The 14,268-nt window shown below is 37.7% G+C and overlaps 1 protein-coding gene across 6 annotated transcripts; it reads left to right on the top strand.

Moving 5' to 3' along the window:
- Positions 1-105: 105 nt before the first annotated feature.
- LOC140795087 (uncharacterized) lies at positions 106-14,018 on the top strand. 6 transcript variants are annotated; one of them, XM_073147459.1, is made up of 16 exons: positions 106-349; positions 1,338-1,818; positions 2,122-2,359; positions 2,766-3,067; positions 7,948-8,109; positions 8,524-9,300; positions 9,403-9,497; positions 9,572-9,634; positions 9,723-9,811; positions 9,909-9,974; positions 10,239-10,907; positions 11,397-11,471; positions 11,907-11,977; positions 12,071-12,128; positions 12,562-12,844; positions 13,051-14,018. In XM_073147459.1, the coding sequence occupies exons 2-16, from the start codon at positions 1,415-1,417 to the stop codon at positions 13,773-13,775; spliced, it is 4,077 nt and encodes a 1,358-aa protein (XP_073003560.1). In that variant the 5' UTR covers positions 106-349; positions 1,338-1,414; the 3' UTR covers positions 13,776-14,018. The 6 variants fall into 6 exon arrangements, with proteins under 6 accessions (XP_073003560.1, XP_073003562.1, XP_073003565.1 ...); XM_073147461.1 differs by having other exon boundaries at positions 157-349; positions 2,119-2,353; XM_073147464.1 differs by having other exon boundaries at positions 157-349; positions 2,119-2,359; positions 9,581-9,634; positions 12,562-12,829.
- Positions 14,019-14,268: the final 250 nt, after the last annotated feature.

Genomic DNA, 14,268 nt, shown 5'->3' with positions numbered 1-14,268 from the left:
GTCGTAGTTGGAGAAAGTTTCTATAAACTTAAACTGCAGGGCATCCGTGCCATCTTCTCGTCTCTCTCTCTCTTCGGGTCCTTTTTTGTTTTTGTTTTGTTTTTTAGGACATTCGGCGACCCTCTTTAATCGGAAGGTTTCCGCCCAAAGACGGCTGCCTTCGAGAGTCCAATGCTCGGCTTATTCCTTCTCCACTCCCTTCGAATCTTTCGTTCCACCATCGAATTACGAAGCGATCCAGCCCAATTGTGGAATGCAGTTGATCTAATCGTCGGAGGAACCCTAGAATTCCGGAAGAGCTAGGGTTTGGTTCCTCGTTTAGATCGTCGGATTTGGGGGCCTAATTAGGGTTTTCCCTTCTGCCCTTCTCTTTTACTCCCTTCGCTACTCGTTTTGCTAAATTTGGTTGCTTTAGTTTCCGAGTCGAGTAGTCAGAGGTTGTTCTTCTTCCTCTCGTCTGCTTCGAGCTTAAGTTTGTGACTTGATGCTACTTCGGTTGCAATTTCGGTTAAACATTCTATTTTTTGTTTATATTGTTCAATTATTGTCCTACGTAAGTTGCCGAAGAGTTTTCGCCTACTACTTATTTTGGATTAATGTTGTTTTTATTTTGGAGTTTGGATTTACAGTTTAGTTTTTCTTCGTTCTTTTGCTGCTTCCAGTTGAAATTTTTGTTATTGGCTCGTTCTCTTGCTTTTGGAGGTCGTTATGTGAAATGTGATTTTTTAGCTGACTCTGTTTCTCTATGCGTGGACAACTGTTGGTCGTAGTAGTGCGTTATGTCTTATTATTGACAGTTTTCTCTGCTCATTGGGTGTCTGAGCCGTCATTTTAAGAGATCCAAGTGTTTCCTTCCCTTGTTCAGTAGTCTCTCACTTGTTTACCACTATCCGTACATACTGTTGGGATGGCAGAAGAGTCCAGTTGTAGTGAAATGGAGCTTGACATATGTCGGAGCTCAATTTAGACTAGAAACTTAAGCTGGTAGGTTTAGTTTACATCAATCCTTTTCATATGAGCTCAATATTTCATGTTGGATTATCTTACATGTGATTCTGAATCCTGAACACTGCGAATGGTCGAACCCCCAAGTACTATTTTTTGTTGTCGTTGTCGTTGTCGTCATTCTCCATTTTTTGTTGAGTCAAGTGCATTGGAGTATTGCTGGAGAGAAAGAAGATTATTGCTTTTATCTGCTCTTGCAATTTAACTATCAATTTTGCCTTGGCTGTAGTTAAAGTTAGTAACTTCATGTTTTCCGCCTTTTCTTAGCCAATCCATGATGTGAATCTGTCATTCATTGGGTGGTTATATGAAATTAATTAGTATTTGTGTAGATATGCTTGGGGTACTGGTGATGCAAATAAGAGGGGTTGAATGAGGACGTAACTTGCAATGACTAGTTAATAACGACATGGCGGGAAGCACGAGAACAGAGTTGGCTTCGAATAGTCTAGAGAGCTCGAGTTTTGCAGCCACATATCCAAATGGGCAACGTGGAGCATACTCGGCTTCCAGTCTGGAGCGATCTGGAAGTTTCCGTGAGAACTTGGAGAACCGTGTTATGGTTTCCGGGCCAGGATCGTCCAGAAATACGACGACACCACTTGAAATACCATCACTACCACAATATCTAACACTTGAACCTTTTTCCATGGGTGAGCAAAAGTATCCTCGTTTAGGAGAACTGCGAAGGATTCTTGGTGTTACTGTTGAGGATCATTCATTTGGTTCACAAGCTAAGCCCCTGCCTACTATATCATCAGAGGATCTTAAACGTTTCAGAGCAAGCCTGCTGGAATCTTCTACCAGGGCCAGGTACCTGGCTCTTAGCTAGTTTTTCAACAATGTCGCTTTCTAGACCTATTCACATGCATCTTTGCTGTTGCTACTGTGATATTGAAAATGCAGTACTTTATGTAGACTATCTATTATATATTTCAATGTAAAATAGCTCAGAAGCTTCTGACTTCTGAGCTGATGGATATGTTTATATCCATCTCAAGCACCTAGAATGAGTGCTTCTTGATTGACTAACGTGAGTTTGCACTTGAACTTACACATGCACTTGGAGATTTCAGTGCTAGCTGTGAGCTGAAACAACATCATCTTTCTAAGCAGGGATAGAGCAAAGTTGCTGCATGAATCCATTCTAAAATTGGACAAGTATCGGAATATTCTATCAAGGAAACGACAAAAAAGTGATGTATCAACAGACAAGTTAGGTAGTTCAAGTTTGTTGAAGATGGGAAGTCAGGCTCATCAAAACCCTGCAGAACTGTCAAGTCAAAGACTGGAAGACAGGACAAAAAATATGGTTCCAAACAAGCGTGCCCGCTCATCAATGGCGGATGTAAGGGTGTGTATTTATTGTCAAGATATGATATTCCGAATGCCGGCCTGTTCTTTGTTGCTTCTCTCTCTTGAGATGATCTTATTTCCAGGGCGATTTTTACTGTTATAGTTCAACTTGTTTGATTTTTCCATTATAACTGCAGATTTTCTTAGTTATATTCCTTCTCCACACTACCTTAAATTAATTCTAAAATTGAAAGCTGAATGTTCTTTATTTTTTGTTTCTACGAGTCAAGAAGTTATTAAATGTGATGTCCATTTAATCTTCTAGAGAAGTGTAATATGTAGATAACTTACTTCCTGTCATCCACTATTTTTCTTGGTGAAATTAATACTGATTCTGTTCTTGTTTGATCAGTTTGTGCATTAAAATTGCTTTCTTCCCTTTCTTCTTCCCTAATATTCTTCAGTTAGAAGGACGTGGTAATGCACCTACAAGACAAGGTCTGGCTGTTGATAAGGAGAAAAGTTTGCATTTTGATAAGGACAAAACCATGCTCAGAGCATGCAATGGGGCAACAGTGATGTCTGAAGACAAGATTCGTGGACTCCCTCCTGGAGGTGAAGGGTGGGAGAAAAAATTAAAACGCAAGCGTTCTGTTGGAACAGCGATAAGCAGACTTAGTGATGGTGACCGAGAGATCAAATTGGCGATGCAACAGAGGCCCAATAATGAATCCCGTCCACGATCTAATGATAACCATGGTTTAAGGTAATTTTTTTTTTTTTATTTCCTCTTTTTTCTATTATCTTTGATTTTCAGCCCTCTGTGCTAGCGTTAACATTTTGATTGTGTAAAATCTTATTTTTACAAGTTTTAGAGGTTATGTTATTAGATCTCAGCTGCTCAATTGTTTGACGGTAATTCTCACTAAAATGATCTAATAATGGTCATAGGCCTCTACAAATGTTTACTTTTTGGTGAAATTTATGAACTGCTATATATATATATATATATATGTTGATCCAAATATACATTTAATTTGTCAAATTGGTAAATTGGATATCAGATATCTAAACCTGATCTATAAAATCTTATATTGGATGTTATTTTGATCACTGCAATTGTGTGGATAGGAGTTGAAAAAGCCTGTAAGAGGGGCATTGGGTGAACACCAAGAAGGAACCCTATAAGGTGTAGATGTTACTGGAAAATAACCGGTGTTTCTGTACAGCTGGCAGCTGGGAAGATAATTGACTTGTATTTGACATAGCAAGGAATTTATTACGTGACACAATTTTAGAAGGATAACTTAATTGGAAGTACAATGTATGTCTCTGAATGTCTTTGCTTCCAAGTTTAGATTCTGTGACCCTTACAGTTTTATATAGTTACATAAGTATCGAGAATCCCTTTGAGTATTGAGGTTGCTCGAATAGTAAGGTGAATACTAGAATATTTGCCAAAGTTCTGGTAATTATGTGTATGCACAGAATTAAAAAAACATTCCTAAAAAAATATTACATGTATTTTATGTTATATAGATGTTATCATGCTGTAGGAACACTCAGTGGATTTCAAGAAGAGATGCATTATCTAAGAAAAGTAGCAGTCTCTTTCGACAGAGAAAGATACAATAATAAGTGTTAGTGATGGCATATTATATGATTCCCTCATCTTTGAGAGTATTTTTTTTGTGTACTTGTACAATCGTTTCAGAAGTGGTTATTAGTACTTATTGACATAAGATTTCCATTCGGGATAGGGATAAGAAGAAAAATTTATGCATCAGGTATATCCTTTTCATTGCAATTAAGATGGAATGCTGAAGGAGTTAGAAAACATGACAGCGCTGCATTTTAAATTTGATTTGATTGATTGGCTACCCCTGTTATATAAGAGGGGCCTTAGAGCTATACAAGGTGGGCATAAATCTATACAAGGAAAGTATATCAGCATATATTTGACACCTGTCAATTTGCTAATATAGAACACAACATGCTTGATGCCACCCCCCTCAAATAGATGCTGGGAGATCAACCAGCAACAATTTGCCAAGTAGGAGCTGATTTTGCCATCTAATCAAGGATTTAGTAAGCACATTAACAATTTGGAAAGCAGTGGAGACATAGGGAAGTGAGATTGTACGTCGATTATAAGCCTCGCGAATAGAATGACAATTGATCTCAATGTGCTCGGTATGCTCATGGTAAACACAATTTGCAACAATTTGAATTGCACTCGTGTTATTTGCATGCAGAGGAGTAGGATTCAACTGTTGAAAGCCAACTTCAACAAGGATACCGTGTCAATTTAACTGAATAATCTTTATGCTTTCTTCTTCCTCCTTTAAAAAAAATTCGCGTCTCATAATTACAACCTTAATTGTTGATCTTTCCAACCAAAGCACCTCCAAACAAGGGAGGTAATCTCTCCAAACAAGGAAGGTAATCACAATAGTTTCCTTCCCAAAGCTATATAACAAATATGTTAATAGATACAACTAATTGATATTGATGGTTGTAGAGGAGTTGCTACCATAAGGTTGAAATCCTAGAGAGATGAGTTGGCAGCGTGTAAATTGGCAGCCCACATGCCTATCACACTTATATCATGCTTCAAAATGGGTGAAGGAGGATGATTAATTAAATAAACCGCCATAGAAAGAGCTTCACCTAAAAAACGTAGAGAAATGGAAGATTCCAAGAGTAATGTATGAACGACATATAAAAAATGTATATATTTATGTTCGGCTACGCCATTCTGCTGAGGAGTATAAGAACAAGGCCTTTGAGAAATAATTCCCCTTGCACTGAAGAAACTCATTAGAGATGTATGCGCCACCATTATTAGATTGTAAAACCTTAACAATAGTGGAGAAGTGATTTTGAATAAGGACTAAGAATGTTTGGAAAATGGCAAACACATTAGATTTGGATTTGAGGAGGTCAAGCCAAGTAAAACGATTGTAGTCATCAATAAACGCCACAAATTACTTGGTAGTGTCCATGGATATCGGAGCAATACCCCACATATCATTGTGGATAATGTCAAAACATCTATTAGCAAATGGTGTTGCAATAGGGAATGGAAAGCCTTTAGTCCTTTACTTTTACCCAATTTACAATTTGTGCAATAAAAAGATATAGTAGGAAGAGAACCATCAATTTATTGTCAAGAAGCCTAAATTTTGACAAATCAAGTAAAATATGAGAATTTGGGTAGCCAATACGCTTAGTCACAACTGTCAAAGACAGGAATGGTCGTGCATAGTGGAAACAAACTATCCATTTTAGGCCTCTTAGGAGTTACATGACCTGTGGCAGCTGTGGTGGAAGATAGGGAGGTAGATGTAAGAGTCCCGACATCATTTGGCACAGTGGAAGCAATAGATATCAACATGATATGCCCCTCGTTGATGATTTTATGGCTGAGTAGGTCACTCTTTGATGATATGTTTAGCCTTTTTGCAATAATAATAGAACTAACAATTCATTGCAATATGCCCCATTCTCCTTGCAATTGTACACTGAATGGAATGCATATCTCACCCTCATTCCCTTCCTTTGTGTAGCATAAACAATAATTAAGGGCCTATTGGAAGAATTTGGGTGATCCATCGCAATTTGAGTTTTGGTGCGTTGTTCCTCCCACAGGAGTTCACTCAAATAAACATCTAAAGATGGGGTATATTAGAATGAAGTTTAATTAACATTTTCATCATGGTTTGTCGGATTGGCCGATCTTGATTTGGATCGGGATCAGTCGAACTCGATCCCGATCCCGATCTAGGCTTGATCTGAACTCTCTTTCTCTGTTTCGCTCTTTCTTCTCGCTCTCTCTCTCTCACCCTTTTTTTCTCTCTCACTCTTTTTCTCTCCTTACTATATAACCATTGTTTCTCTTACGGAGAGATTTAGCTCCGGCGAGCTACGACAGACTTCGGTATATAATTTTCTAATTTTATTTTATTTTTCTCTCAGTTTTTTTTTTCATTTCGTCCACTCCTCTTCTCTTTTCTTCTTCTTCTTCACTGCACCATGGTTTTTCTTTCTTTTGTTTGGTTTTCTTCCACTCACTCTCTTTCTAATTTCTTTTTCTTTTCAGTTTTCATTGCACCATAATTTTTCTTTCTTTATTTTCTTATTTTTTATATTTATATTTTTTACGTTTTAGAAGTTTTTTGTATTTTTAAATAATATTTAGAATTTTTCATAATTAAAAAGTTCAATCCAATATAGGCGATCGTTATGGCGGATCCAGCTGATACGTATCAATTTTTTTTTTTTTTTCGGAAGGCCGATCTAGATCTCGATTGTTCGAACCTCGATTTTCATATTGAGGCTGCAACTTCATCAAGAATTGGTCATGCTTGCTAATCTTATGTATCGCTTGTATAACAACAAGTGATTTAGCTGGTACATTGCTGGTGATAATATCCGAATATTGAGTCCAAAAATTTAGAGAACCAAAAGAATAATCTTGAATGGACAGATCTCCATGTGAGAACCCTTTTAAGTTCAAATTCCAATTGAAAACGATGAGCAGAGTTATCTTGGTTATGAACCTTTTTCAGATAGTCCTATATGCCCTTAGCTCTCTTGTAGGGACGCAGACTAAGAACAATATTAGTCTCCACAAAACTCAAGATCTAAGTGACAACCCTGGCATCTTTTATCTCCCATGAGGCCTTGCTAGTCTCAGTACCTTCACCATTAGTGGAATCATCAAGGTGACCTTAAAGCTCCTCCTTTTGACAAACATTTTGAAATGAAACTCCCAAGCAGAGTAATTTTTTGCAGTAAATCAAACACAAGGAATCACCCATGTCAGGCATGATAAGGAACACGTGATAATCAAGAAATACAAATCTGAGAATAATGAAACAAGAACACAAACTTGAAAGCATCGATCTAAGAGCAAGACAACCACGACAGTAACCTATGAACAGAGAAGCATCACAAAGCCAAAAATACCAGCACAGAGAAAAACCCTCCAAAGATCAATAATTGCGCAAGAGAAGTTGAAGAGATCAAGAAAGTTGTGATACCATGTTAGAAAACAGGGTAGCTTTGCATTCCAAGCTTGATTTCATTGATCGGCTAACCCTTGTTAAATAAGAGGTGCCCTAGGAGAATATATTTGACACCTGTCTATATAAGGAAAGTAGATCAACATATCTATATTTAAGGAGAATATATTTGACACCCACCTTTTTCCTAATGTAGAACACAACACGCTCGATGCCAGGTGTTATTTCCTCTTTTTATAGGGTTTTTTGCTTGTTGATCTGTTCTTTTGGTTATTGGCTTACATTTACAAGCATGCTTGAGTTATATTTTCTGTTAGATGAACTTCTCGAGCAGCTTTGTCGATGTTTTTCTAGTTGTTTTGTAGAAGGAATGAACTATGAAGAACAAAGCCTTACTCATGATTTTGCTTTTGTTTCTTATGAGTTTATCATCTCAAGTAACTTTTTCCCATCGCTGATCCATATGAGAAGAGAGTATAAATTTCATTTAGTTAGGCTGGTTTCTAGTTACTTGATATTTTTGCCTTTTGTTATAGTTGCATAGTGTTCATCATCTTTCTATGTTATTATTTATCTGTGAAATATAAAAATCAGTGTTTTTCTAATTTACATCTTGTAGACCTGGATTATCATGTGGAATAGTAGGAAGTAACAAGGCAGATGGAAGTTCCCAACAGAGCGGTGCTAGTTCTCGTGTCATACCCAAGACTGACATGGATAGTGGCCCTCTTCCAATTGACAGAAGAGAACGCTCTTCTGGACTAAGTAAAGGAAACAACAAGTATGTATATTAACATGGCATTTCTGTACTTACATCTGCTACTGTATTGCTTCTTGACTTCCATCTAGCCTGTTGTAAGTTTCTTATGTGCTTTTTCATGTCTCTCCGCATTCCTATGTTACTTTACAAATTGGCTACTTAGTTTTTGGTTGCCTGATTGGCATGTGCAGCATTCTTGATCCTTGATCCTGACAGCTAGCGAACTTGGTAGAAAGTGTACATAGTTCATACTTCATACATAAGGTTTCCCTCAGGCAATCATCTCAGTAGATCGTTTGATAGATGATTTGCTGTTCATGTTTAAGCTTATATATTTATATATTACATCAGGCACTTTTTCTATCCTTTTGCTATGGAATTTGGTTATTGTTGCTTTATCATCTCCTTGAATGGCTTAGTCACCCTGATCTCCAGGCTTAATGTCCGTGAGGATGCACAAGGAGGAAGTCAAAGTCCTTTGCCTAAAGGAAAAGCATCTAGGTCACCGAGGACTGCTTCAGGTGTTGTCACGAGTACACCCTCTAATTTCCCTCGCTCATCTGGAGGAATTGATGGATGGGAGCAGGCACCTTGCTCAAACAAAGTCCAGCCTTTATCAGGGCCAACCAATCGTAAGCGTCCCATGCCTATTGGATCAACATCACCTCCTGTTGCTCAATGGGTGGGCCAACGGCCACAGAAGATCTCACGGACAAGAAGAGCAAATGTAGTATCTCCAGTCTCAAATTTGGATGATGCCCAGAATTTCTGTGAAGGATTCACACCTCCTGATATTGGATTGAGATGCACACCTGTGGAGTCTAGTGGTCTTTTGATTTCTGGGGGCATTGCGAATAACTCTCAGCAAGCAAAACTGAAATCCGACACTCTTTTTTCTCCATCTGGATTGTCAGAAAGTGAGGAATCAGGTGCCATTGAGAACAAGTTTAAGGAAAATGGAACTGATAATAGTGAAATTGAGGATAGGTCCATGAATGCAATCCCTAAAGCAACATCTTCAGTTTTGCCTACTAAAAAGAATAAGGTTCCTTTGAAAGAAGAGAATGGAGATGGAGTTCGGAGGCAGGGAAGAAGTGGTAGAGGTGGTCTACATTATAAAGCATGCTTACCATTAACAAAGGAAAAGCTGGAAATAGGAGACACTACTAAGCCACTTAAAATTGGAAAGCCTGGTTCTGACAAGAATGAAAGGTGCTAGACTCTTTTCACTTGTCAACTAAATGATATATAATTTTCTATCTCCAGTTAATTCGCAGGTTCCATGCTTACATTAGATGCTAGTCTTTTGTGCAGTAGGATAGGTCGCCCTCTCTCAAGGAAGGCATCAGATCGCAAGGCTTACACTCGTCCTGGGCAAATTGCACCTAATGGTTCCTCAGACCTGACAGGTTAGCTTTTGTTTCATCAGACATGTTCTTCCTATATTTAGTTCTGTCAGACTCTCAGATACTTGTTATTTTAGGTGAATCAGATGATGACTGGGAAGAACTCTTACTGGCTGCAAATGCTGCTCATACTGCTAGCTGTGCGCATTCAACCTTATCTATCTGTGTTCCGAGGAGCATAGTTTTGTGTTTGACTTATTAATTTCACCTTCCTTGCTGCTACTGCAGATGATGCATGCTTAGGTTCTTTCTGGAAGAAAGTGGAACAGTTTTTCACTTTTGTCACTTCAGAAGATATAAATTTCGTGAAGCATCAGGCTAGTTTTAATTTTATTTTAGACGATATGATTACTTCAATTTATTTATTTCACTGTTGCTCACAAACATTTATTGTTTGATCGACCATTCTACTAGATAAATTTTGTTGAGGAGCTGGACAGTAGTGTATTTGACATTGCTGATGCTGATCATAGGATAATGGTACGAACTTCTTCAGCATTAGAGCATTTTTTTCCTCCTTTTAAATTACCGTCATGTTTAATTTAGACTGTTTAGGTTTCACAATTGTCCTATTTATTTCTTTCGCTTCCAGGTAACCATGCTTTTGGCTGGGCATAATAATATCTACCTGTACCAGATTAATAATTCTAGAAATAGTTACAAAATATTTTGGATTTCTGAGTTTTTCTACTTCAGTTATTTCTATGTGAACTCCATGGATATAAATCCGTTTCTCGTTTCCAGGATGAGCTTCCATCTCAATTATTGCCTTCAGCTCACTCTTCTTTATCAATAGAACAAAGTAAGAGAAATGTGCTCGGACCAGACAAACCTGTTGCTGGGCTAGCTTCAGCTGATGACTCACAACTCATAAAAGTGGAATCTAGAAACGTTGAAACAAACAAATGGTTTGAGAAAATGGTGCCGCTATCACAGAGACTTCTCTCGGCTTTCATTGCAGAAGATGAAAATGAATTCTTTGACCGGAGCATTCCACAAGGAGATATGTTTGTACAGTTTCCAACTGAATGTTTCCCTGCTATTAACCATGCCAAAAATGATCATGAGGCTCAAGTTATGAAACCCGATTTTCAGTTTGACTTGGATTTTGAAAATCTGAAAAATCATCCTGTAGATAAGGTACTCTGCAATGGATTTACAGCTTCTAGCAACTCTAGGAGTTCTCTTCAGCACTTCATAAATGGTGATGATCTTTCGGCGGAAAATAATTCTATTGTGCATTCAACTAGTGGGATTCTGCCAGAAACTTTTCCAGCAAATCCAAATCAGCTAGAAGCCTTGTGCACAAGTTTTTCTGGTACTTCCCCATATGAGTGTCAGTTTGATCATATATCTTTGGACGACAAGATCTTGATGGAGCTGCATAGTATTGGGCTATATCCGGATATTGTGGTATGCACACTACAAACTTACCTAGTTTTGTTATTTTCAAGAAACTTCTTGATTGAAATGCCAGTGAAAGCACAAGGAAATATGACAAGCCGCTAATATATTTTGCACCAACACTTTGCCTGCATGAAACATTTTGGATTGTATTGATTGTGATGCGTCACACTTATCAATTTGACAATGGTTGCATTTGCTCGGCTTTCTGCCTAGCTATCACCTTTTTCTTAAGTACCAAACATTTTTCTTGCACAATCTATTCATGAGTTTTTTTTTTCTTCTTATGTAGCAACCTTCTATCTTGCCAATTATTCAGGATCACCTCAAGCCCCTCATCTTGGCTATTTTCCTTGGAAGGGCACATACTACTATTTTCTTTTTGAACTGATTTTCTGTGTGTTTTCATGTCTAATCGATCCTTTTTGTTTAAAACTAATTCTCCTTTTCTTTCTCATGTCTAATTAATGCTTTTCCATTTTGATATTCTTATTGCAGCCTGAGCTAGATGAGGGAGAAGATGGTGAGATTGATAAAGCCATATTACAGCTAAAGATGCAACTTTATCAGCAGGTTGATTGATATTCTCTCCTGTATCAAGAATATTTCTTTTGTTGATTCTGATCATATTTAATCCTTGAGAAAACCTTGAACATGATTCAGTTTATATTTTAGAAATTTTCTTTCCTCTTTCTTCGCACAATAAATGCCATGCATTTTGTGATATGTTCTTCTAGAATTATACTTATTTTTATGCCCTATATAATTCTAAGATCTACTTATTTGCTAGGTAGAATTTCTTTCCATCATATGGAAATGGACTTCTTAATATAGACTAGAAGTTCTAAATAAAGTTTTACGATGTTCTAAGCATCTGCTGGAGACCTGCTTGACACATCCCTCTCTAACTGGTGTTATTAGCAGTTGAACACCTCTATCTTCTCTTGTGTGTTCTTTATCTATAGAAGTGACAACTGATTTTTTTTTTTTGTGTGGTTATTTTAACAGTTGAAGCAAAAGAAAACTCAACTGCATAAGTTGGAACAAGCTATTCAAGATGCCAAACTAGTCGAGGAGAGGTATGAATAGTTAGCATTGTTAGTCTGGGTTTGATCAGTTATGTGTTATTTATAATGTAGAATGACTTGTCGCTTCTGTCATTTACTTGGCAGGAATCTCGAGCAGCTGGCAATAAACAAGCTTGTTGAGATGGCATATAGAAGGCTCCTGGTAATTATTGTCTCCGTATACGAGATTAAGCACTTTTAAATGTTCTCTACCTAGTGTTTTACTAATATCCATCTTTCCATAATTTTAGTCACGATGAGTTTGGATGCTACAACTCCCTTAAAATTCTCCTGATTGTATAAAGTAGTTTCCCAGGATTCTTCTGGTAGCAAACATGCAGCTTAATCACATTGAGATAAATATTTTTGAATAACAGAAACAGTCTAAAAGCACTGTCTGTTAAATTTTCTAACAAAAGCTAACCTGCTCTAGCAAAATTCATGCCTGCATTACTGTATATCATATTTCTTCGCAGAGTCTGTTGTTAGAACCACAGTTTTTTGTTTGTGGACTGATGTCATTCAGAATCATTTTGTTCATAGACAGACATAAAATTTTGTGTGCTATGTGCTTTTAAAAGCTGCAATTTGGACAGGGTGGTCGGAGTGGATCAAGTCATAAGAGTGGTGCTAGTAAGGTCTCAAAGATTCTTGCCTTGGCCTTTGCTAAGCGAACTCTAGCTAGATGCCAGAAGTTCGAGGAAACAGGTCGAAGTTGCTTTAGTGAACCTGCCTTACAGGATGTGATCTTCTCTGCATCTGTGCAGAGCAGTGATGCAAAATATGCAGATGGTGTTACCTCTGGTGTTACAGCTAATGTATCTGTGGAATCACATATTCCTCAGTTAGGCACTCGAGTATCAGGTAGTCCACCTAAAGGTATTTATGAGTTTACATATATACCATCCTTATCTTTGCTCTTTATGCTTTTCTCTCGACATGGATATGTTATTCCTTCTGCTAAATGGTTTTCTCTTTCTATTGCCACCTTATGGTTATTTAGAGGGAAAGTTTCTTTCTCTTTCAGTTTAAGTATGAAGGATCGTGTTGATTTATATTTGCATCTCCTGGTGCGTTGGCTTCAGGTACGACGACAGCTATCACTGATAGACATGGGATTGGACAGAAGTTGGACGGTGGTCTATTGCATCCATATCAAGGTCTCATTCAGATGCCTGAGCAAACTTTAGTGGAAAATGACCCGATTTCAAATAGAGTGAAAAAGAGGGAGGTGCTACTTGATGATGTGGTTACAGCTGCTTCAAGAGGCACATCAACTCTGAGCCACACTCTTCCAGGTGGTGCAAAATGGAAAAGATTGGATAGGGACCGCGATCAAAGCAAAGATGTGGCAACAAGAAATTCAACTTCTAAGGCTGGCCGCCCATCATTAAGCAATGGAAGAGGTGAACGCAAAACGAAGGCAAAGCCAAAGCAAAAGATAGCCCAATTATCAACATCTGGGAACGGTCTTGGTAAGGTTTCAGAGGCAGCCAATTATACGACACCTTCAGCACGTGAGTCCTGTGAAACCACGAGTTCTTCTGGCATGAAAATTAATCAAGAAACTGAAATACAGAGTGCACCTAATGTTCAGGATTCATCAAAAGATGTAGATAGTATTTTCACAAACTTGCCGTTGCCTGGAATAGACTCTATTGATGAAATAGATGTAGCTGAAGGTCTGGGTGGACAAGGTCAGGATATTGGTTCTTGGTTGAATGTTGATGAAGAAACACTACTAGACCATGACTTAGTGGGCCTGGAAATCCCAATGGATGACCTTTCAGATTTGAAATTCAGTTTCTAATGAGAGCCAATTATACTTCTGTGCATACTCGAGACTCTAGATCAGGGTGGGTTATTATAATCCAACTAACCTATTAAATACCCCTTGCAGTTTAGAATTTGTAACTAGGCTATTCCATTCTTTTGTATACTTTTTCAAGTTGACAGATCCCAATTGTCTTCTGTCAGTTAGAAAATCAATTCTTGTACCATATTACAATCTCAATTGAACATTTAGTGCATTTGTATAAGTTTAAGCTATTAACTTTGGCTTTTCTTTTTCGTCTGGTTATCTGCTTCTCAGCTTTTTTTTCTTTTTTTTTTTGAGTGGAAATATTATCCAGAGAAATATATTGTATATTTGTGTGAAAAGGTGAGATTGTGCGACCTTTTCTGCTAATTTTGTGCTGTTCAACAAGCTACCCCTTTCGAAGATGCACTTTGTGGTTTCTGATTTTGTTGTTCTGTAAGATATTCTTTCAAAGTTTATCAATTTCAGTAGTTCCCATGTATCG

Source organism: Typha latifolia, chromosome 9 (assembly GCF_019914945.1).
Source record: "Typha latifolia isolate L0001 chromosome 9, TyphaL0001v2, whole genome shotgun sequence".
In the NCBI taxonomy this organism is placed as follows: domain Eukaryota; kingdom Viridiplantae; phylum Streptophyta; class Magnoliopsida; order Poales; family Typhaceae; genus Typha; species Typha latifolia.
The sequence above is the reverse complement of the archived record's forward strand: the minus strand, read 5'-3'. Positions and strand labels throughout refer to the sequence as shown.

Coding starts and splice junctions, on each gene's coding strand:
- LOC140795087 (XM_073147458.1), top strand. CDS start 1,415: ATGGCGGGAAGCACGAGAACAGAGTTGGCTTCGAATAGTCTAGAGAGC. Junction 8,110..8,523: donor CTAAGTAAAGGAAACAACAA/GTATGTATATTA, acceptor CCTGATCTCCAG/GCTTAATGTCCGTGAGGATG. Junction 9,301..9,402: donor GGTTCTGACAAGAATGAAAG/GTGCTAGACTCT, acceptor TCTTTTGTGCAG/TAGGATAGGTCGCCCTCTCT.